At 33.6% G+C, this 24,835-nt stretch overlaps 2 protein-coding genes across 3 annotated transcripts; both read left to right on the top strand.

Annotated features, from left to right (window-relative positions):
- Nucleotides 1–4,925: 4,925 nt before the first annotated feature.
- On the top strand, nucleotides 4,926–8,870 carry LOC105761047 (uncharacterized). 2 transcript variants are annotated; one of them, XM_012578711.2, is made up of 10 exons: nucleotides 4,926–5,145; nucleotides 5,525–5,644; nucleotides 5,740–5,848; nucleotides 6,284–6,535; nucleotides 6,605–6,717; nucleotides 6,926–6,990; nucleotides 7,439–7,689; nucleotides 7,755–7,911; nucleotides 8,310–8,353; nucleotides 8,446–8,870. In XM_012578711.2, the coding sequence occupies exons 1-10, from the start codon at nucleotides 5,041–5,043 to the stop codon at nucleotides 8,583–8,585; spliced, it is 1,356 nt and encodes a 451-aa protein (XP_012434165.1). In that variant the 5' UTR covers nucleotides 4,926–5,040; the 3' UTR covers nucleotides 8,586–8,870. The 2 variants fall into 2 exon arrangements, with proteins under 2 accessions (XP_012434165.1, XP_012434164.1); XM_012578710.2 differs by having other exon boundaries at nucleotides 7,421–7,689.
- Nucleotides 8,871–21,593: 12,723 nt separating this feature from the next.
- Nucleotides 21,594–22,210, top strand: LOC105761049 (protein RALF-like 33). The gene has a single exon (XM_012578712.2). It carries the CDS (start codon nucleotides 21,693–21,695, stop codon nucleotides 22,056–22,058), a length of 366 nt encoding a protein of 121 aa, XP_012434166.1. The 5' UTR covers nucleotides 21,594–21,692; the 3' UTR covers nucleotides 22,059–22,210.
- Nucleotides 22,211–24,835: the final 2,625 nt, after the last annotated feature.

The following is a 24,835-nucleotide window of genomic DNA, read 5'->3' as shown; positions in this document are numbered from 1 at the left end:
AGAAGGACCTACCCTTCATTTTATTATTTGTATTTATTTTTGTACTTAGAAAATTTTCGAATTTTTTTACGCGAGACATGATGACAACCCAAGTACCATGTTCCAATTACTCGATTCAGAAGTCTCTAGCCGGGTTATTTCGCCCTACTCGTGATAGCCTTTTAGCGGAGTGAGTGCAAAGAAATTTGACAGCCACACGAAACTTTTTACATGAGTTGTGATGACATCTCAAGCACCACATTCCGGTTACTCGATCTGGTGTACAACCCCAATTTTTACTCTTAACATTCGTATCAGAGGAGTATTATTATTCTTTTTTTTTTTGCATTAAGTCAAGGCTATTGAAAAGTTTATATGTAAAGAACTAAATAGTTAGATAGGTCAAACCACAAGTGTATCATCCCAATTTATCAAGGGAATTATTTACCTTTCGCGAGAAACATGCAAAAGCGGCGACAACGGATAAGCAAAATAGAACCAATATATGTTCCCTTCCCCCTACGTATTTTACATTGTCCCAATGTAATTTGAATTAATTAAAGGATAAAAAGTAAAAGTAAGTAGGGAAAGGAAAAAGAAACTCCTTATGTATTTCAACGTCGTGGAGGGTTGCCTCGTAGGTGTGTGAGAATGTTTGTCACTAAGGTGCGTAAAGAGGCGAGTCCTTCCTCGATTCGGGTTAATCAAGTTTCGACAGACGTGGGAGGCTCTGTTCCGTGCAGCTGCCTTTGTCGAAACACTCTATGTATCCTTCCTCGTACTTAGAGGGACAAAATAAAAAGAAGGGGTACCGACAAGTAACCCCATAGAATCCAAGCAGTATGTATCTAAAGAATTTAAAGAACTAAAATTGATAGCTTATGGATTCAAATTGGAGGCTAAATGTGTGACGTATGTGCCAAAAATGAGCGGCCGATTTGACCGCAAAATATGCTGAAACCAAATAGCAAACCAATAACCTAAATTTACCAAGCAAGCGAAAATAGACAGTGTGAGGTGTGTCCGCGGTGTTAAATGGTAGGTAGGTGGATTGGGCCTTAGCTGAAATTAAAGGAAATTTGTGGGCTGACATGGGGGCTTCAATTTTGTCTTGGAAAGTCTACCTGCAAAATAAAATAAAATAGAAAGAAGAAAAAATAAAAATAAAAATAAAATAAAATGTGTAATTTTTATTTCTCGAATTTATAACTTAGCTAATGCTATGCTTAATATTCAAGAAATAAATTATTAAAAAACAAGATTATGGGATTTAGTAAAATAGTTGTGATAAATGCACCAGGTAAGTTCCCGGGAAAGAAAGGTGAGTCACAATGGACATTAAGTACCAAGTCTTTCCTTAGACAGAACCGATCCTCGACATGCATTTTCACTTTACATTTTACCTTCAAAAATTTTATTTGCATAAAGGAAAGTTTTGGGTTGCCTCCCAACAGCGCTTTGTTTAACGTCATTAGCTCGATGACATGTTATTCAAGTTCTAGGCTTCTCGAGAACAATCTCCTCAATTGTGTGCGTTTGAAAATTCTCGTAAAAGGGTTTCAGTCGTTGATTATTCACCTTAAAGCACTTCTGAGTTTCTTCGCTTTGAATTTCCACTGCACCATTCGAGAATAAATTAGTAATAGTAAATGGACCTATCCATTTGGATCGAAGCTTACCAGCGAAAATTTTTAAGGTGGAGTCGTATAGGAGAACTTTTTGTCCTATAGAAAACTGCTTCCTAGTGATTAACTTATTATGAAACGCCTTCGTCTTTTCTTTATAAACTCATGCATTTTCATATGCATCGTTTCTAATTTCCTTAAGTTCTTGGATGTCCAACTTCCGAGCCCTTCCTCCAGTCTCCATCTCCATATTACATTGTTTAACTGCCCAAAGTACCTTGTGCTCTAATTCGACCGGGAGATGGCACGGTTTACTGAAAACGAGTCGGTAAGGTGACATGCCTATTGGTCCCTTGTAAGTTATTCTATAAGCCTAAAGTGTGTCATTTAGTCTCAAACTCCAATCCTTTCTGTTAGGTTTAATAATCTTTTCCAAAATAGACTTGATTTCACGATTTGACACTTCAGCTTGCCCGTTTGTTTGTGGATGGTAAGCAATGACAATTCGTTGAGTCACTCCATATTTCTCCATAAGTGCACTTACGAGCTTATTGCAAAAATAAGTTCCTTTGTCACTGATTAATGCTCGTGGAGTGCCATACCTGGAAAAGATAGAACTTTTAAGAAAGTCAACTATAGTCTTAGCATTATCATTGCGAGTGGCTTTTGCCTCTATAAACTTAGAGACGTAATCTACAGCTAAGTGTATATAAAATTACCGAAAGACGAAACGAAAGGACCTATAAAATCGATACCCCACACATCAAAAATTTTGCAAATATGAGATAACTCATCCCACGTTGTAATAGAACTGGAGGGTAAGTAAAATAACCATTCTCTTGCTGTATCAACTAAAGAAAAAGGAAAGGCCCGAAGTTTAATTTCATATTCGGTTACTCCCTGTGGTTTCATGCTTGAGCAGACCATATAGAATTCTCTCAAGTGAGTGTGTGGATTTTCATTCTTTAAGCCTCGAAAAGTGGGCAAAAGGTGAATCAGGCCTGATTTCAACTCGAACAGGGTTTTCCCAGTTGGATAGTTGATGCAGAACGGTGTTTGCTCGTTAGGAGCAGCGGTTAGTTGCCGAATGGTTCGGTTTGCCATCCTTTCTGGTTCATTGAGGTTGTCTTTTGCTTTTTTCGTTTCAAAAAGTGGTTCGGTCTCAGGTTCAACCACTTTAACTTGTTTCCCACGCCAAATTGCCTCTGTACGAATTACTTCGCTCAACTTCTCGACATCAGATTCTAGGATCCTTTGTCCTAGCTCATCTTTTGCTTTACTTGCAAGTTTAAAAGCTTCCGTCTCTTTTCGTCATGCTTGTGTCGATTTCTCGATCTCTAGGTCGTATTCGAGATCTTCGGATGAAAATCTAGTCATGAAGACGATTTAAACAATTGTAAATGTTGCCAGTCCCCGGCAACGACGCCAAAATTGATGGTTGTCGATTCCACCAATATAATCCTACACCTAATTTGCAAATTTGAGGAGTATAGGGAGTAGGGTCGATCCCTCAGAGACTGGGTTTACTGAAAATTGTTTCTCTCTCGACCAGATTTATGTCTGGGCAGTTGTCGTGCCCAAGAAATTTGGGGGGATAAAATATGAAACCTGAAATAAACAGAGAAAAAATGTGTAAAAAGTAAAAGCTGAAGACAATTAAATAAGAAAAATAGTTAAGTAAATTTGAAGGAAAATCAATTAAATTTAGCTCAGCTTTAGGCACGGGTTCTTCCGTCTTTGAACCGATCCTCAAAATTAGATGAACTCCTCTTTTCCAATAAGCTAGTTATAGCTACCAAGGACGCCTCGGACACCAACTCTTCCTTGTGTAAATTAGTTATAGAACGTCTTATAACTAACCCTTGCCGATCGAACAACCTATGAAACGTTCGTGATTTAGAACTCCGGTAGCTTTACGTTCTAGAAGAGCCTAGCTCGAACCAATGCCCTCAACCGCGTGGGACATTTAAATCCGGTTACTACTTCTCTTGACGGAACCAAACAACAATCCCCACTTGGCACGCCAATGTGTTCACGGAAAACCGATTAGACAATAGATCCTTTCGGAATTCCAATTGTACGCCTAACCACACTAACTCAAACGACATCTTTTTTGACTTAGTGTTGATTTGACTTTGTGAGTTGACGAAATCATACTCTTAATCCCGATAAATAATAAATACTGGAATTTAGGAGTTAAATTGCTCGGGTTCGTAACTCACGGGTCTTGACAATGTTAACACTGACCTAAAGCTGAAATGGGTTTAGTTGACTAAAGTTTGGGGCATATGGGAGTTGGGCATATCTGGAGAGGGTTGGATAAATGAAATAGGGTTGAAATGGGTAAAAGTGGGTGGTTTAAGTATGTGGCTGGAATTTTGTTTGGGTATAAAATGGTTTTAGCTTACTGGGAATGAGAAAAATGTTTGAAAATGAAAATGTAAGTGGTGTAGGTTGGTGACAAGCTAGAAATTAATAAATTGGAAGTAAAAGGAACCAAAGACAACAAATAATTTCGTGAGAAAGAATGAGAGATTATATTCAAAAGATGAAAGCTTTCTGAAATGAACATAATACCACCTATTTATACTAGTGGCTTTGAGCCAACTTTCCTAATTTAAAGCCACTATACATAGAAAATGCATAAAATTAGGGAAAAATATTCCCATTATCAAAATAAATCCCTACATAATCTCTTACTAAGTCAATCAGAAAATTTCAGCCAATTACATCTTTTTGAAATTCCATTTCGACCCCCCTTCTTTTGCTTCTTCATTCAATCTAGTCGAATTGTTTATTTTTTCTTCTATTTAGCCCCAAATTGCACTCCTGTATAAAATTTAACATAAACATGGAAAAATCAATAGTGTATTCTCATAAATTGACCAATTTAATTACATAAAATAGGTAACTTCAGCATTTAATCAACCTCTAAGGGGAGAAAGAAACTCACATGATGTCTGAAATTCATTGGTATTGTAAACACAAGGTTACTGCTAAGATTAAATAAGAAAAAATGAGGAATCGAAAATTATTTGAGTTGAGGTATTCGAATGGAATAAATGTTAAAAATAATGTTTACTCAAATCAATCCAAATGCTATTTTTATTTAATTTATAACTTAAAAATTCTATATAAAATTAATTGTTATTAAAATATATCATACTAATTACTTTTTTTATTTATCTGGAAAAAGAAAATTAAACTATTTTATTAAAATAAAAAGAATAATATAAAAAAAATGAGAACGACACAAAATCAAACTATTAAGAAAATTAAAAAGAAATATATATATTGTTTTTTTTTATTCCCGCCAAGCGCAAATCAGAATTCGCTCTCTTTTTCCGAGTCTGAACTCGAGTTTAGCGAGTTGAGTTTGGCATTTTCAAATTTCTCATACAGTGGAACTCAGAGTTTAAGAAAGAAAAAGGAGGCGATGGAGCTGAGTCTAAGCGACAACGCTCTCAAAACCTTTAGTCGTTCGATCACGTGCCTCGCACGTGTAGGCAACGAGCTCGTCATCCAAGCTTCTCCTTCTCAGGTACGCTTTCCCTATCATAACCTTCCTACTCTCTACTGCCGAATTTATTCTCTTTAGTTCAATTGATTTATAAGCAAAATAAATTGAATTAAGTGATTTATTTAGTTGGTTTAAGCATTTAAATTAGGGTTTTGATGGGGCTTAAATGCTAGTTTATTGTATTGTATTGTTTGGTGATTGGGAAAGTGAAGGGAAATGATACGTTGATTTGGTTGCTGTACGGCAATGTAGTAGAAAGGATATTCGATATTTGTTTGTAAGATTTTGAAATTTTCCTCGGCAACTAAACAAAATATTATACTCCCTATTCTGCATATCGGGATTTTTATCCATGTATGTATTCAACACAAATTGACTGAAAACTTGGCAATATTTGCAGCTCGCACTTCATACACTCAATTCTTCAAGGTCGGCCTACCAATCTATTACGTTTAAGCCAAACTTCTTTGATGCCTATAGAACTTCTGGTACTCAAGTGCAGTGTAGTGTGCTTTTGAAGGTATGGTTTTTGTCTTTCGCTGCTTCCATGCTTCTCTAAATATTTGTTTGATGAATCATGAAAAGGTAGCATTTCAAGTGACCTGGTGCTTTTAGGCTGTTTGTTCTGTTTTTAGGACACCTATTGCAAGTATTGATCACTTGACTGTGAAATTGGCCGATCCTGATGCGTCGAAAGTACAGTGGGCTTTGGCATGCTATAGTGGTAAAGTGCTTATTTGATTTTCCGATATATTTTTCATTCATCTTCAAATATAGGAATGGGAATGAGACGAAGGGTTTCTCATGTATGTTAATAATCTCTCAATTTGCTATATTTTTGAGTATGGCAACCGTCACCATGCTGTGCTGTTAGTTTTAGCATTGGGATGCAATCAATTTATTGTCAATCAATTTATTGTCTTTTATATGTACCTATGAATATACAAGTTCAATTTTATGCTCACTAATCCAGCCACAAAGCCAAAGTAAATTGGATTTTTTCTGGGAAGTCATGAAAATCTAGTTTTTCTGCTCGACGTGGCAGTTATGAAAACTTGGGAGCTGCCCCTTGAAAGAGTCATTCTCACAAGTTTTCTGATGTTGCACATAAATGGATTTATTTTTTTTAAAAAATATTTTCATCTTATATGCTTGACAGGTATGAAAAAATCATATTGGATTACCTGCAATGTTGAACCAGACATACAACACTTGTCTCTTGATAGGAGAAGATTTCCAAGTAACTTGGTAGTTAGGCCTCGTGATCTAAACAGATTGCTAGCTAATTTTCAATCATCACTTCAGGAAATTACCATCATTGCAACTGAGACAACGTCCTTACCTTCAGATGCTGCAAGTGAAATAGGTGGAAAAGCTGTTGAGCTTAGAAGTTATATAGATCCAACAAAAGGTACGCAGCAATATTGATTTTTTCTATTTCACGTGAAAAAAGAATTTACTTTTTCCATTTTCTATGTAGAGAATGATTCCACATTGCACACTCAACTCTGGATAGATCCTTTGGAAGAGTTTGTGCAGTATACTCACATTGGAGATCCTGTAGATGTTACTTTTAGTATGAAGGAATTAAAGGTATCTAATCGAGATCCAGAATGTAGATTTTGCAGCAACTTGATTTTCTTTGCTTTATAAATCCAACTTAATCATGGTAATCTTTATCTGGCCAAAAAGGAAAAGAAAACATGGAAATCTTTATTCTTCCATTGAAGCTCTTTCATAAGCATGAGTTGTCATCGGTGTGTTTGCATTACGTTACCTGAAAAGACAAACTAAAATGCAGGCATTCCTTACTTTTTGTGAAGGCTGCGAGGTTGACATACACTTGTTTCTTGACAAAGCTGGCGAGTAAGATATTCTTTTAGTGATTTTAGTTCTCCATGCATTAGTGCAACATTATAGATCTGTTTTTAGCAACTCATAGAACAACTTGTTTTGAAATGTAAAATATTTCACATCATCAGGTGATTATATCCTAACATTTGCAATTCAGATAGCCATATCTTATAGCAAGTTTGTGTCATCTGTTTTTGTTGCATCAATTCTTCTTCTAATACCAATCATTTGCTACAAGATAGCTATCTGAATTTCCAATGAACTATTAGGATTTTAGAAGTTTATGAAACTTAACCCAAAATGTGTACAAAATTTTGACCAGTTCGGCTAGGACAAAGCAAAATGCACAGATATGAAAATTACTGATTGCTTTTATCAGTCTTACCTACTTGCTAAATGCCATTGTCACAATAAGCAAAAATGTCTGTTTGATCTTTAATAGATGCTTACTTGGAAACAGGCCGATTTTGTTGGCACCCAAATTTGGCCTAGATGATGGCTCTGGCTCAAACTTTGATGCTACACTTGTACTTGCAACCATGCTTATATCACAGCTGCATGAAGGCAATCCCTCTGAACCTGCACCAGCTGCTACGACTGTACATAATCAGGCAATGCACAGGACAGGGTCCGAAGCACAAGAAGAGAGGGTTAGGCCAAATGTACCTGAGCATCCATCGGACCACACCAGAATATGGTCTGACCTCTCAGGTAACCATTCACCATCATTCTATGATGCTGTGTTCATGCTGAATCTCATGCATTATAGTTACCAGGAAGTGCAGCAAAAAGCAGTAATGAGGTTGAAGAAAGGCAAGTGAAAGGACAGCAGAACTTGAATGCTAGTGAACAGAGGGATATTCAAAGGATTAGCATGATGCATATTACAAAAGATGCACCGATTAAAGAAAGTGTTCCTGCTGCTCCTAGTTTGTATCCTGAATATTGCTGTTAAATATTCTGTGTCTCTATTTAAGCTTAATCACTAAGTCCTCTTATTGGCCATATCGTGCTCGTATTTTTTCTTTCACTATGTATATGTATGTGCAGTTCACATTGGTGTTAATGTCAGTCTGCAAGCATACCTCCATTTTTTACAAATACTTTAGTGAACAGAGTATAAATCCCAATCTGTTAGCAGTCATCTACAGACTTAACTGGATCTTATTTATGGTAAATTTCATCACAAGCAATTTTGTTTTAATACTCCTGTTGGAAATCTGTAATGCTGAACTTTGATGATTTTCCAGTTCTTATAAACTCTACCGCAGGAATCTCTTAAGTAGAATTGCTTTTGATTGTTTTGACTGAGCTTTCTTAACTGTCTATAGTACCCGCCACCAAGTAGAAAAGGACCATGATGCTGGGGCACAAGGTTAGTCAAAAGACTAGTTATTTGTACTTTTATAATGTTTTACTCACTTCCAATGTAATTGACAATACCCCCGCTTTCTTTGTTCTGCTCAGGTAGGAGCCAGATTAATGTGCATGGGTTATCACAACGTCATCCGAGTAATTGGGTAGATGCAAATGAGGAGGAGGAGGATGGGGATGATGAGAACGAACTATGTGTTCAGTCAACACCACCATATTATGAAGAACAATAATAATCGGTTAATGACATATACCTCTTAATGCTAGGTGTTACTTGTTTGATTTCTCCAATGTAAGTGCATGTCTTCTTGTAAGTCATACCCTTCTTTCTCATTTAGCTTTCTGTCCTTGAACTAATTCCAGTAGCTTTTCTTTTCCTATAATTGTTCCGCTGTTTGCATAGAAGGATCTATAATCTGATATCCTTCAAAATGAATTTATTAGAAGTATATTTTTTTAATATTTGATTGTGTATATGTTTGCGGGTAGTGCAATCAATTCAAACATTCGGTGATGTAGATTCCTTCAGTTTGTTAAGTCTTTCTTATAGCAATAAGTTAGTCAAAACATCAGGAGCCGGAGAATAACATTTTTTACCGTGTCATAATATCTGTCTTATTTTTTGCCAGTTTGCTTTTATCTGTTTAAGATAAAAATACCATTTATGGTATTGAAATGAACTAATGATGACTTTTCGATTCACTAATAACCATGCTTTTATAGAATAGACACCGAGTACTAATATTCATTTTATGGTGCTTAGAACCTTCATTAACATTACAATTTATGTGCTGTAGCTTATGAACTTATCAACTTAGTGCAGAATCCAGTTCTATTTACTAGACCCATCTTCAGATTTTCATAGTGTTTTTGGTAGGGAATAAGAAAATTCTCCTCATAATTACTTTAGAAAAGCAAACTAGACATCAAATCACATCATCTGAAAATCAGTGAATATTCTCTTCCATTTAGTTCCATCCACCAAACAACGTTACATTTGACCTAACGTTACAATTGGCATGTCGGTTTCAGTTGATATGGTATTGTCTAATCAAAGATTTCTCTTTCTAAAAAATGGATATTTTTAGATTGGCATGTGGTCCGAACTTAAATGGTAAATGAGGTGAACTGATCCCGCTCCCAAAGTTATACTAGTAGAATATAGGATTGGTAAGTGATTCTAGAATGGACCTGGGTTATCCATCATTAAAACTTTGCAGTCACTATAGCTAGTTATTGTCTGTTATAAATGTGAAGCAAACACCTCTGATCTCGACTTTTGGTGTTCATCCTTGATAAAGTTTTCTGAACTTAAGGACATTTGTAGTTTTGACCATTGCATTAAGCCAATAACTACTGTGTTTTATTTTGAGAAGAGCATTAGACCACTGAGGTTCAAGGGGGACGGGACATTTAAAGAGCTGCCATATGCTTAGATTGTTTTGACTTGGATTGCCTTTATCATATCCACTAAAGTACTTTCTAGGTTTGTCCTTAAAAGCTAATGGTATCCACTATTTGGAAATCCCATTACTGGAAAAAGCTTGAAATGGTTGTTGAACTTTTTGCCACTCGAGTTTAGAGTATCTGTTTGATTCAAACATGTTTCCTATTATATGTATTTAAAAGATTTTATTTTGATATTCATATCTGAATCTATACGCATACACTATATAAATAATGTACTAGATTTGATGATACGATATTGCCACATTCATCTAGACAAGATTTAGACAGTTTTAAGCACTGGGTTTAGGATATTGCGTTTATGGATGTTGATTCCAGAATCTTGGAAATCTACACATAGATTAGGGTCTGGTGCACTGAGAGTTTTCTTTCTTAAGGTTTTTTTATAAAAATGACCCCAAAGTTTTGATTATTTATGAAAATGACCCACATTGAAAATCATGTACGTAAATGACCCGTTTTGAACGCTAAACCTTGGTGCTACCGTTGCCATTGGCAGCACCATCATAATCACCCAATGATTGGCCCCTTGGAATAAAAAATGATTTCTTTGGGTGGTGTTGTTGACATCAATATAAGTACATATATACCCACCCATTTAAAATACCCGTATTCTTTGAAAAAATTATTTTTTTAAATAGGTGCCACCAATTACAACAGTGGCACCCATGTAAAAAAATGATTTTTTTTTGTGGTGCCGTTGACATTAGCATCACCTATTAAAAAAATGATTTTTTTCTAGGAAATACAAGTATTTTAAGCAGGTGGATACGTGTACTTATATTAGTGCCTTCAATGTACAACACTCAAAGAAATCATTTTTTAACGCCACAGGCCAATCATTGGTTGATTGTGATGGGTGGTGCTATGAATAGCAATGGTAGTATTGTGGTTCACGGTTCAAAACGGATAATTTACGTATATGATTTTTAAGGTGAGTTATTTTTGTAAATAATAAAAACTTTTGGATATTTTTATAGAAAACCCTTTTTTTTTTTTCAATTATTATAATAAACTGGGAGACCAGAATGGATTTTATTTTTAAATAGATAAAAGGGAAGATTGATAAGAGCCAGCTAGCCTGGCTCGAAGTGTGTATAGTTTTAGGACGGTCATGGTGATCTGTGTCTGGCTCTACATTTTCAACGGCTACGTGCTGATTACGTTGAAGCCAACGTCGTTTACATTTTTCTTTGAATATTTTGTTGCTTCAGAAAATAAATTTTAAAATCATCGATCCCATTGTTGAGGATGTAAATGCATGGTTACCACAATGCTTTTTTTTATTCAACTATGCCTCACCATATTTGAATGTTGGACCTCAAATTATCATCAGTTTAGCGCATGTAAGTGGACTTCACGATAGATTGTAATTTTACTTATCTTCAGTATTGCTTATTTTATTGTTGGGGGAATTAGGTTAAAAAAGAAACTTTGGGAAGTGAAACTAATTGACATACCAACTATCGTTTTGTTTCATTGTTGGAGGAATTAAGTTAAAAGGGAAACTAATTGACACACCAGGTAACGTTTTGTTTCACTGTTTGGGGAATTAAATTAAAAGAGCAACTTTGGGAAGTGAAACTAATTGCACTCTACCATACATGCTACTATAGCTATAGTAGACACATAAATGATTTCGAGTTGGGGAATTAAATTAAAAATATATATCTTTTAAAATTTTAAAGTGGTGCTATCAGGTGGCATCCATAAAAAAATATTTTTTGTTCCAACGTATACCAAAAAATATAAGTATTTTTTTAGAATCTATGTTGATGCTGCCTATTTTTTTTACAAACCTATGCTTGGTTGATGATGACTGAAAAAGTGGGTGGTATCGCTAGTTAATCAGGCGGCATCGATAATTACTGTAGTTTTCATATCATTCTCATAATTAATCTGTTTTCCACCCCATTTATGTAATCAATTTTTTTTAAGTTTTGATTATATTTTCAGTTTTTAATTTGGTCACAATTTGTTATTTGATTCTTTTTTTTTTATCTCATTATAGTTTCTGCTCTTTTTGATACAAAGCCTAGAACTACCCATAAATAGGAGGAGAATGTGCTTCAGCGCACTTGAACCCACGTCCTCCTGCATTGATAACAATACCCATACCTATCGAATTAAAGCTCAATCTATTAATCCCTACAATACAATTTTACTCTTTTCGAGCCCAACTTTTCAAATCCCTAACTTGATATGCCAAAAATTTTAATTCCTTTTATACATTTTATCAAAATATGCTAAACAATTATTAATTTTGAAAATTTACAATATTTAGTGATATTATAGTAATTATATTGAGATAAGTGGATTTTTCGATTTTTTTACCTATATAATACAAAATAACCAATACCATTATTTACCAAAATGGTATGTTTGAGGGTGGAAGGCATGGAAGAGGCGGCACTTAATTTTTTCGACTTGATCATTGAAACATCATTACAAAATGATGTGTATATATATATATATATATATATATATATATATATATATATATATATATATATATATATATATATTAAGGGTGGAGGGTGTGAGAGCGGCACTAGTATTTTCTCCCAATACACGTGTAATCTTTGGGTAAAAATACGGGTTTAATGGGGTGGAAGGTGAGAGAGGCGGCACCCAGTGGTATTTAAGCAGTGTTCTCTTAATGTTTTTTTAAAGATAAGAATAGAAGAGGAAAAATTTTGGTTGTAGAAGAAAACAAAGAAGAATTCATAAGGTTAATATATATGAATTTTATTTTTTCCAGATATTTTTTGGAATAAAATATTTAGAAATTTAATTATTTTTATAAGTTTACTATTGAAGATGGTAATCAATTTTTTGTATGTGTTTATATCGATGGAGTAATCTTGACAACAACAGTTAGATGTACATTTGAATGTTGCCAGCAAATAGCAATAATATTTAATAAAAATGTATTGGTTGATGATATGAAAAAAATGATTAGTGCAAAAATTGTTAAACATTGTGGGAGGAGGATTTCGAGACTATTCTACAAATTTTCAATTTCGACAGATCTTATCAAATTTACCGAGATAGAACTTGTAGACGATGAAGACGTGGAGACAATGATCACACTTTATTGTCGAGATTAGAGTGGCCAAACTGATCTGATTCAGTTTTTTACTGAGTTAGCTGATGTGGATCTAGCTAAAGATTCCACTTTATTAGATGAAGAACATGGAGTTTAAGATCTGTGTACAGTGGTTCCGAGAGCATACGTTGATAGGCAATTGATTGTACGCGGTATCGACATCGATATTAACACTCCACCTGCACCTGAGAACCTTAACTCGAGTCCCCGCTTACAAATACATCCGGTGGTGATTGAGACTGATGCGGATGGTAATGATGAATATGATAATAATGGTTCTTCTGATCACAAGGTTGAAGACTATAGTCATCCCGATCTAGATGATGTCCTGAATGATATCGATGACGAATGCACGAATGACGATGGGAATGTTAACACGTCTTCAGTTGGGAACCCGAGTCGAGGCATTGTGGTACACAATGATCTTGGGGCACATATATCGATCATAGATCCCGATGTAATGTATGCATCCGAGTTCTCGGAGTACCCTGATATATTACCTACTCACCGATTTGTCACAGATTCCAAACATAAGAAGTTGTTTGTGGGCCAAAAATTTGCAACCAAGGAAGAATATATATTTGCCATTAAGCAGTATAGCATGAATGTGTCGGTTGACTACAAAGTAGTTGTGTCTAAACCGACATTTTATATTAAGAAATGTTAGAGGTCAACAGAAGGCTGCAATTGGCGGGTACGAGCTGGATTTATCCAGAAGTCGCAAATGTGAGAGATAAGAAAATTTGTTTGGCCTCACGCATGCACTTCAACACTATGACGCAAAATCACCGCAAACTTGATTCCAAAAATATCTGCACATGCATTATGCCAATAGTGAAAGACATGCTGACCATTCCTATTTCGGTACTGATTATTGAAATGCAAGAACGATTCCAATATAGAGTGTCATACCGAAAAGTATGGATAGCTAAACAGATGGCAATGGAGCAGTTGTACGAAGATTGGGATGCGTCGTACAATGAGCTATAAGGGTGGATAGCCGCTATGCAGGAGTATGTGCCAGAAACTGTCATTAAGTTACAGACACGACCTTATTACAATTCAAACGACTAACTACAACCGAGAAGAAGAGTTTTTCACCGGATGTTCTCGATGTTTGATCTAAGCGTACGGGCATTTCTCCACTACAAGCTGGTTGTACAAGTTGATAGGACCTGACTATATGAAAAATATACACATATCCTACTTATTATGGTTGCTGAAGATGGGAACCAGAACTTACTCTTAATAACGCTTGCCATCGTTTTGAAAATGAGAACATGGAGTCATGAGAATTCTTCCAAATGAACTTACAGAAACTGGAAAAGAAAAATTGTGAAAATGAGTAAAATTTAGTTTCAACATATGTTTTAAAATTTATTAATACATCAACAAATTAATTCGCGACTATTATTTGTCTTTCTTAATACATATACAACATACAAGCTAGAGCCACACCTTTTTAGGCAAAGGATGACCAGACTTGAAGGTGACATGCAAGGTGAGACAAATACTTCTTTTCGAGAGTGGCAGGGTACCATAGAGTCGTGGTAATGGGCTCAAAGTTTTGATGACAGTGTTTGATATGGTCATATAACCACCAACCTGGTAGAAGCAGTTAACTTCGTATTGAGGCGAATACGGCATCTTCCAATTCATCTGTTTTCTCAGCTACGTTTTACAGGTTGGCAACCTTGATGCCAAGAATAAGGCTGAAACAAATCAACCAGATAGAGGCGGGACACATGTTTATCAAAGATTTCATGAAGATAATGGGTGCAAACCGTTGGAGATTGAAGACGATGAATGTAGAAATATATTATCGACATTTAGAAACTTTTCGAGTTACGGAGTCTATCGGTCGTTGACCCGGTATCCCACTTAGGTCCTCCAGAGTTAATCTCTAAAACAGACAGTGCGATTACGAGAAGTTTTAGTCACTTTATTACCCCTGTACGCACGTCATTGCAACTTGTGCCCGCGCCTCGATCAATGCTGAACAATATATTAATGAGGTGTACACTCTCAAACACACATTGCGTGTTTGGGAAAATGAGTTTCCCGTCCTACGTGATGTGTCTACATGAGAAGTGCATCTGCTTACTTTCGAGCTTGTCCCAGACAATGGGTTACGTATGAAGCCAAAAGGTTGCCCATAAGTCACCAGGATTTGTAATGAAATAGACATGAGGGAGAAAATTGACGATAAACTTTATGGCGTGTGTAGAGTAGCTAGTCATAATCGAGTTAAATACCCGCATCAAACCTAACATATTGGACAATCATCGTGATCGAGTGGAATATGAATTAATGTACTTCATGTTCAAGCTTGTAACAAAAATTTTATGATTATGATGAAATTTTCATATTTATATTTTGGCATGTATATTGCTTTAAAAATTTAAAATTTTATTAAAAAAAATTAACCCATAAGTTGTGTTTTTAAATGTAATATTTGTAGTGGATACAAGCTTGAAAATTAAGTCGAATAAAATTAAGTCAAACAAGCTTGGAAATTAAGTCGAATAAAAATAAGTCAAACATTTGCTATAATTAAAACCATATAAGCTTGAAATTTAAATTACAGTATAAATGCAGTAAATATAATGTTACACCTCTTCAAATTGATGATTCAATGCCGTCGTCATTGGGGTAAATCGTTGTGGTGCCCGACATTGACATTAAGGGTGCCCGCGACGGTCATTGTTACCCTCACCCGAAAATTATTCACATCATCCATTGGCGAATCTTGGGGTGTGTTAAACAAACTCGAGAAATCGTATGTCCCAAAGGTTTGCCCAGGTGGAGTCAAATACTAGAGTAGTAATGAGCTGAAGGTATCAAACGTCATCGATGATCTCGGTTCCGGATGATTAGAACTGGAACCGAGAATTTATGACTGATATGCATAGCCTGACGATTCCAGAAAATAATCATCAACCCCCACGTCTGGATGATAGGAACTGTTGGGAAATGTGCCTATATTGTAGTAAACATGTAATTGTTTTCTATTTATTTGAACGATGAATAAATAAATAAAGCTAATTTCACATTTCACTATCATGTCTTTTGTATTTCTATCTTTTATATTTTTCATGCATTGCGAAATTGTGACAAGCAAATATTAGTTCATTGATTGTCTAAGTTCAAACTGAAGATAAGTGACATTGTAAGAAGATTTAAATTACGAGAAAAATAACTTACTTCAGTAGATAATCTAAACGAGTCCGTAATCCCTTAATCCCAAACTATGAATAAGACCGCTCGAGTTCGAGTGTAGGAGACGAATGTGGCATGCAGTGCGAGAGGTGCCCTACTCGTTGTATGTATGGAGGGACTAGCATCGTTCGCCCACCAAATAAAAAAGTTTCTCACATGCCATGTACCAGAGTTGGTACTCCTCTGAGAGTCGCAAGTCAGATGCATAATCAATCCGAGCTCTCCGTCCCATTCGGGCATTCCACAAAACAATATATTATTCATGCTCTATTTCCCAATTCTTGTCATGTTTCCCATTTTTGTTAATTAAGTGTATATCCCTCAAACTCCGTGGAACATCTAGGATATGTTGGAAGCACCCAAACTGTCGCAGTATTCAATCCACATTAAACCACTCAACTGTTGAGAAATTCAGTAGAGGTGCATTAACGCACCACAAGTATGAGTGGATGTAAGCAGATTGGGGAATAATATCCGCAATGTCTGAGAAGGAATATGGCAATCAGATGAACTGCACAATTAATAACATCATTATAGTATCACAAGTCAAATAACATAAATAAAATAATTAATTGTAATGAATATTAGTAAAAATTATCCCTTCCCAGCGTTTGTCTCAATCATCTGGCGGTAAATCGGAAGTGTATATTACTTCCCGATACTCAGAGAAAAACTCCATCTACAAAAAAAGAAAACTTGTTAGAACAAATTTTCATTAAAAAAATAAAAACAAAATTCTTCTTGTAATGGTTAAATTTTATCACCTATTCATAAGTGGGAAAACGTATGTTTAGTGAGTAACTGATGTCAAGGATGATATCCTATAAAGCGCCCAGGACTGCAGCAATACCAAGTATTTGTTTATTTTCCCAGCATTACACTTTGTCGTCCGACAAATCTCGCGATACAATGTAGCTAGTACTGTTGAGCCCCAATTGTACGAACGAGCAACATATAAATCAAACAACAGGGGCAAGTAAATCAAGTGAACCTTGTTGTTTGCATCTAGCATTAGTACACCCCCTATCATATGCATTATATACGCTCGAGTGGCACACATCACCTTTCGCTTAGTGACAGTACTCGGTAAATACTCGAAATTCGCCTTCAACCATGAAAATTTCAAAGTCATTAATTTATCACCACCATCATCGAGCAAGCGTCCTAGTAAGTCATAGCAAAGGGTCGTCAGATCAGACAATGTATTGACACTCGTGACCGCAATACCGTTGTCTGAGAGCTTGAATTGCAGTGCAATATCTTCAACAGTGATAGTGCACTCCACACACAACAAGTGAAATGTGTGGGTCTTCGGATGCCACCGCTCGACCAAAGTCGAAATCAACTCGTACTTCAAATAAAAAATGTGGATCATTATAGTTTATCTGAATTCGAATGCCTCCAAGTATGGTATAAGACGGGGACCCAACAGATAGCCCACACCGTTGACGTGACCCCTCAGTACGCGGTGTGGACCCTGAACATATTAAATTACAGCAATAGTTAATACATCCAAATTAAATAAAAAATGACGTCGAACTTTATAATATGACCCGTGAATAACAAACAACAATTTTATTACCACCACATTAATCGTATTTGACGTGTGATTCATTTTTGTAATTGAATGAGTCATTTGAATATCTGCAGTGTCAAATACAAAATTTAATCATCACCTGAACAAATAACGAAAATGAATTTTATACAGTTTTGTTATTTTTTGAAGAATTACTAATATTTTTACTCATAGAAACAAATCAGTAACAACATAATTTGAGATATATTAATGTAAGTCAATCGCTTATTTTTTCAAAACTATCTCATTATTTAACATTTGTGAACTGTAATTTTTTTATACGTAATGATATTCAATATTTGTGAACTGTAAAAATTTTAAAACCAATTCAGTTCAATTAATTAGTATTCAATTAATTTAACGGAAGATGTAAAAGTATTTTTATAATTTCTCTATTTGAGGTGAAGACAATTAATTTATGACATATTTGAGTTTTTTACCACAATAATCCAAAAGAAATATTAAATACCAAAAAGGGTCACCGTAAAAATTTGAAGCAAATAACCCATTTCGGTATTTCTTTTGTAGCAAACGACCCATTTCGGTAATTCATTTGTACCAAACGTACCATTTTGATAAATAATCTATTGGGCATACCATTTGAGTTATTAATTTTTATTTTATTTTTGAGATAACAATAACAATAAACAAATACATAATAATTACAAATAAAAATTAGAAAACATCACATTCTTGGACATAATAATCGTCTTTATACTAGTTAAGTAAATAACAAAATAAAACTCTCCAAAATACCTATCCCCTATCCTCAACCCCATCTGACATTACAAGTCTCCATAAATTCAATCGTATATACATATATTCAACCGGGTTTTTTAAAACCCGGTTATTAGTGTCGCCTTTCTCACACCCTCCACTATTTAAAAATATTATTTTTTTAAAACACATCATTTTATAATGATATTCAATGATATTTCAATCATTTTAATAAATAATGGTATTTGCATGCCATTTAGGTACTGAATTTTTTATTTTTGAATTAGTTTACTCTATTTGGAAGAAGTCTATTTGAGCAAAGGGTTGAGTGGGTGAAGGAAAAGGGAAGACAATGTTATATAAAGTTTAGAAATAAGAATAAGATGCTACCCTAACCGAACCTCCACTTCCCCTCTTTCCTTTCCCTTTTTCTATTTTTTTTTTACTACTATTATTAGTACTCCTTTCTCCGCTAATTCTTCAATTTCTTGTTTTTCCCACTGCTTTCTGTTTAATATTGAAATTTGATACTAGAATTTGACATTTTTTTAATTTGGTATCTAAATTTATTAAATGTAATACAAATTACATAAAATACTAACGGTGTAATTATTTTTGTTATGCTACAAAAATATTGTCATATTAGAGGAAATTCATGTTAAAGAAAAAGGTATTGAGCTATGCTTAACTAATTAATATTAAATAAGAATTTTTTTAAAACCCCAAATTAAAAGAAATTCATTGTTTTTAATTAATAAAATAATTAAGTAAATAAATAAAATTAAAAGTAATTGAACATATAAAATACAAAAAATATCATATCATCATCACATTAGGAAAAAAATGTCAAATTTGGATATAAAATTAGACCAAAATAAAATTTAAGTATAAATTAAGAAAAAGTGTTAAGTTCAAATACCAAATGTTATATTAAGCCTTTTTTAATTTGGTATCTAAATTTATTAAATGTAATACAAATTACATAAAATACTAATGGTGTAATTATTTTTGTTATGCTACAAAAATATTGTCATATTAGAGGAAATTCATGTTAAAGAAAAGGTATTGAGCTATGCTTAACTAATTAATATTAAATAAGAATTTTTTAAAAACCCCAAATTAAAAGAAATTCATTGTTTTTAATTAATAAAATAATTAAGTAAATAAATAAAATTAAAAGTAATTGAACATATAAAATACAAAAATATCATATCATCATCACATTAGGAAAAAATGTCAAATTTGGATATAAAATTAGACCAAAATAAAATTTAAGTATAAATTAAGAAAAGTGTTAAGTTCAAATACCAAATGTTATATTAAGCCTTTCATAATCGACGTGATTTATATGAAACTAGGCTTAGGTAATTGATTTTGTTATGTATTGATTTTAGAATAAAATGTAACTATTGTAAAATATTTTAAATTTTAAAAATCCAATCAGAACTGTATTTAATATAAAAAATAATTTAATTTAATTTATTAGGATTCTAGACCAATTCATGAGCTGGGTTATTCGTCCAAAATTTGAGAGGGTTTGGACAAAAATATTAAGTTCGAAAAATGGGCTTGGGCAAAAAATTAAACCCGTTTAAAATATGAGTCGGGCTTGTGTTTGAGCCTTCAAGGCCAAAGCTCGGCTCAACCCATTTTTAAGTTAGTAATATTTTATATTATGTTATTTGTATATATTATGTAATTTATAACACAAAAATTATATATATTGTATACTACTTTAATGTTGTTATATATTTGTAATCGCCAACCAATATATATGACACTTGACCTAGATGAACCCAACTCAGAAGAGGCGTATTCGCCAAGACAACTCGCAAGAAGAGTTCGCGGGCACACCTCACAGGATGGGGTCACGAACTATATTCGCAGGAAGGATTGCGAGCCCTGTAAGTAATTCAGACTCGTGACCAACGGGTACGGAGCTCACTAAGGATGTCAGCCTTAGGATCAGAAAGGATCGCGTGCTACGTAGACACGCATCCAACAAGCAAGGGGGTGTGCAGAGAATGTCAGCACCAGAGGTAGGGAACGTCAGCACCAGAGGCCCCAAGGCCGCGACAAAATGGTGAGCCCAGTTATGAGTTGTAATAGTAACGATAGGAGCATGTATAAATACCCCCAACATTCCTCTCAAGGGATATGAGAAAAACATGGCTCAACAAATGTAAACATTAAAAAAATATTAAAGATGATTATATGTAAAAGTTTAGTAAATAAACAAGTTTTTAAATATTAAATTAAAAATAATATATATTTTTAAAAAAATAATATGGATGGGTCTAAAACAGATTCGGGTTAACTATTTATAAATATAGACGAGCTTGATCAAAATGTTAGGCCCATATTTCGGGTTGGGTTAAGTTAGGCCTGGACAAACATATCATCCATAAGTCTAACCCGAACCAGGCTTGATCTGGCCATGAACACCTCAAATTAAGATTAGTTGAATTCATCAATTTTAATTTTTATAAATATAATTAGCATATAATATAAATTTAATTTAAATAATTGCATTTTTTTAATTTTAGTTAATAATAAAATTGAATACATTTAAAAAGAATCCAAATCGAGTTGAATAAACCGAATATAAACTATAATATAAATTGATTTTTATTTTTTATTTCTATATTAAGTATAGTTGAATAAAAACTTGTAATACATAATTGAAAATAAAATAAACTGTTTAAACAAATAAAAATGGATTAGTTTAATTTAATAATTTATACTGTTTCTAACTTATTTATTATTAAACTGAAAAAATTTAATTTAATAAACTCAATCACCTATAACATTGATTCTAGCAGGAATATTTGTAAAATGGTATAACTGGTTCTCTTTTTTTTTATAAGAGAAGATGGTATGAAACAGTAAAATTATATTTTTTGATAAATAATTTTATACTGAATTTTAATATTTTTATTTAGAATTAAATTTTTTTCAAAATTCAATATGATATTATTGGTGTTATATTAAATTATTAAAAAAATAATTTAAATAATGGGACGTCATTATTTCATCCATTGTTGCCCGTTATTTTATAGTGGTGGACATGTCAGTTATAAGTGCCAACTTAGCACTTTTGTCTTTTTTCCTATTCCATTTTAAAATTAAAAAAAAATTAGGGAATTTAATATAAAAGCCACCAAACTGAAGCAGCAAAGAAGAAAGCAGAAAAAGAAAAGAAAATCAAAAGCCAAAACATCAAAACCCAGAAATAAAGATTTTGAATTTGCAATGGCGGTACTCAACTATAAGCTCGTTGTGATCTGCGCGACGCTCATGGCAGCAGCTGCGGCGGCGGTAATGACTGTTGATGCGAGTGGGGACCACCACCTGCAACACCCGATCCTGGGGTGGATACCGACCAGATCGCCATGCAAGGGCTCCATAGCCGAATGCTTAGCCGGGGAAGAGTTCGAGCTGGATTCGGAGATCAGCCGGCGCATTTTAGCCACCACCAGGTACATCAGCTACGGCGCGCTTCAGAGGAACACCGTTCCTTGTTCCCGGCGTGGCGCTTCCTATTATAATTGCAAGCCTGGTGCTCAGGCTAACCCTTATAACCGTGGGTGCAGCCGTATTACCAGGTGCAGGGGCTGAACTCTTTTCTTTTTAAACATGGTTTGTTATACATGAAAAAAAAAAAGGATATTGGTTGGTAGTGAATCTGGTAATTTACTTTGATTTTGCATATCTCTGCAAACGATTATTGTTACTATTTACTTAATACTTTTTTTTTCTTGCTCACAAAATCTCTTTTTCTTCTTCTTCTTTTTTCCCTTTACTTTTGGTGTTATGGGTAATTTTAAAATTTTATTCAATGGTTAATTAAGACTTGAGATTTTAGTTGAGCATGTATTATATTCTGATTTATGGGGTTTAAGATTCTGTAATGTGTAACAGTATAAATTATATAAAAACAAAAACAGAGTATATTTTGTTGCTCTGTTCTTGGATGATTAAGGTTCAAGGTTTGTTATTAGTGGTTTTTTTTTAATTTGGGGAGAGAATCTATTTATTATAATTTTGGCTAGTTAGTGAGGGAGGGTGGATGCTTTTGAGTTGTCGATCAATAGGTAAAAGAAAGGGAAAAATAAATTATTGTACCATGAAAGTTTTTAGAGGACATGGGCAAGAAAAATAAAGGTGAAAATGGTTGTTTTTTTGGGGAATCTCTTTTGAAATGAAGATAAATATTCAAGGAAAAATCCATAAATTTGGGTTTTGGAGTATAATCTTGTTGAGTGTGGAAGTCAATTTCTTATTTATATGGGGCGATTTAATGATTTGATTAGGTAAGCCCCTATGGAGGTCAACATGTACCCTACAATAGGATCAACACGTGTTTCTTGGATAGTGGTTCACCTGCATAGTGATGCGAACTCATGCAGGTGAGCTACATACCAACGAACTATGCTTCGTTGACCGAGTTATGAGTCTGTATGGGAACCGGGTCAGTCGGGTCGAAGTGAATATCATAACTAGTCTCATTTATGTTTCAATGGTTTTATTTTACGATCATCTTTTGATTATTTCAATTGGTTATTCCCATTCATAAACTCAATTGCATGGGATTTGGTACATTGAAATTAATTTCCTTCACATGAAGTAGATGATTGAATGAATAAATGAATTCAATTTTTCAAATATAAAAATTTATATATAGAGAGAGAGGTTTGTTGTTTTTTTTTCAAATACAATTGTGAATGCCGTCGTTTGCATGGCATTTGTATGTTTGTAAGGATGGGTTTGTTAATGAAGGATGGCTCCATCATAGTAGCAGCCTAACATTTAGGCAGTGAATCAAATCAAATCAAATGCCATTTCAGTGGTCCCTTTGGACCAACCCACACAAGTTATGCTCAAAGGGTCACTCTCTCATTTCTTGCTTTTATATTGTTTTCTTTTGATTCTCAGTGTGTAAAATTTGATTACAATTGCCTATTGAGTATTAGTTCGATTGATATTGGTATTATTGTCAATGCAGTAGGACGTGAATTTAAGTGCGCTGAAGCGTATTATTTTCCTATTTAAGGGTTGAGAATGAACTATAGGTATTTTTAGTCATTGTATTAAAAAAAAATCGATTCTAGTTAGGCTTGTTTAAAGGCTTAGGTAGAATAGTTAACTTGATTGATTATCGATTATTGACAATTATAATCGAATCGATTAACTTAACAGACTTAATATTATTTTAATTTAGATAAATTAAAATAAGTTCATTTGATTAAGAACTATTAAAAGTTGATAAACTAAATCCATTATGTATGAAAAATTGACTAAAATAATAGCCCTTACCCCAAAAATTGATAGTGTGACAACAATTTAAAGTATATGAAGGTCACAAGGAGAAAATGTGAAGTTCAAAACAAAGAACACACCACCTATTACTTTCTTTATTGCATATGGTGTAAAAATATGAATTACAAGAAAAAAACATTTTTTTAATTATTTGAGCTTCCCAAAAGGCTCAATAAAATGATAGGGTGATATATTTATATATGGTAGTTGACTGTGCCAGAGATAACATTAATTTTGATTGGTACATTATAAATTGTGAATTATTTTAATAATTGGTGGGGTATATACCCTTCCCATTGCTTGCAATTTTCAGCATAATTACTTATTTAGTCCTCAAACTTTTATAAAAAGTTATTTTAGTTTTTATTTAATTTTTCGTCTATTTTAATCTTTGAATTTGTTTTTTTGTTAAATCACATAAAAATGGATGAAAAATTAATAATTTTTAACTTTGTTGATGTGGCATACATGTGGATTGCCACGTGACACATCAACATTTAATTAATTTTTTAAATTGTATAAATTCAAAAATATATATAATTATTTTAAAATTTAAAAATCATTAAAATTATCAAAAATTATATATATTTCAAATTTAAAAAATGATAAAATGATGTCATGTCATCCATGTAGCAATCCACATGTATACCACGTTAGCAAAGTTAACAAACAACTTTTCATCCATTTTGGGGTGATTTGACAAAAAATACATGTTCGAGGGCTAAAATAAATGAAAATTTTAATGAAGAGCTAAAATGATTTTTTTATTATAAAGTATACCTTTATTTTTTTTAATGGACCTAAATATGTATTTTTTTAAACATCATCCAGATGGAAAAAGACCTAGAAAATTTGATAATCTTCACTTATAACTTCTATCCATAATCCAAGTTGAAATCAGGGTATTCATCCTCGATGGGTGCTTCTTGAAGAGATAAACATGTAGTCGTAAAATGTGTTTCAATTTTATAAATAAGGGCCGACTGCATGATTAAGAGATGAAGTGCGTAATCACTATGTGATAGCTTATGATTTAATAAACATTTCAAATATAATTTGCAACACTTTTCCTTACC

The sequence above is a fragment of the Gossypium raimondii genome, chromosome 11 (genome assembly GCF_025698545.1).
Source record: "Gossypium raimondii isolate GPD5lz chromosome 11, ASM2569854v1, whole genome shotgun sequence".
Classification (NCBI taxonomy): Eukaryota; Viridiplantae; Streptophyta; class Magnoliopsida; order Malvales; family Malvaceae; genus Gossypium; species Gossypium raimondii.
This window is presented reverse-complemented; position numbering and strand designations above follow the sequence as displayed.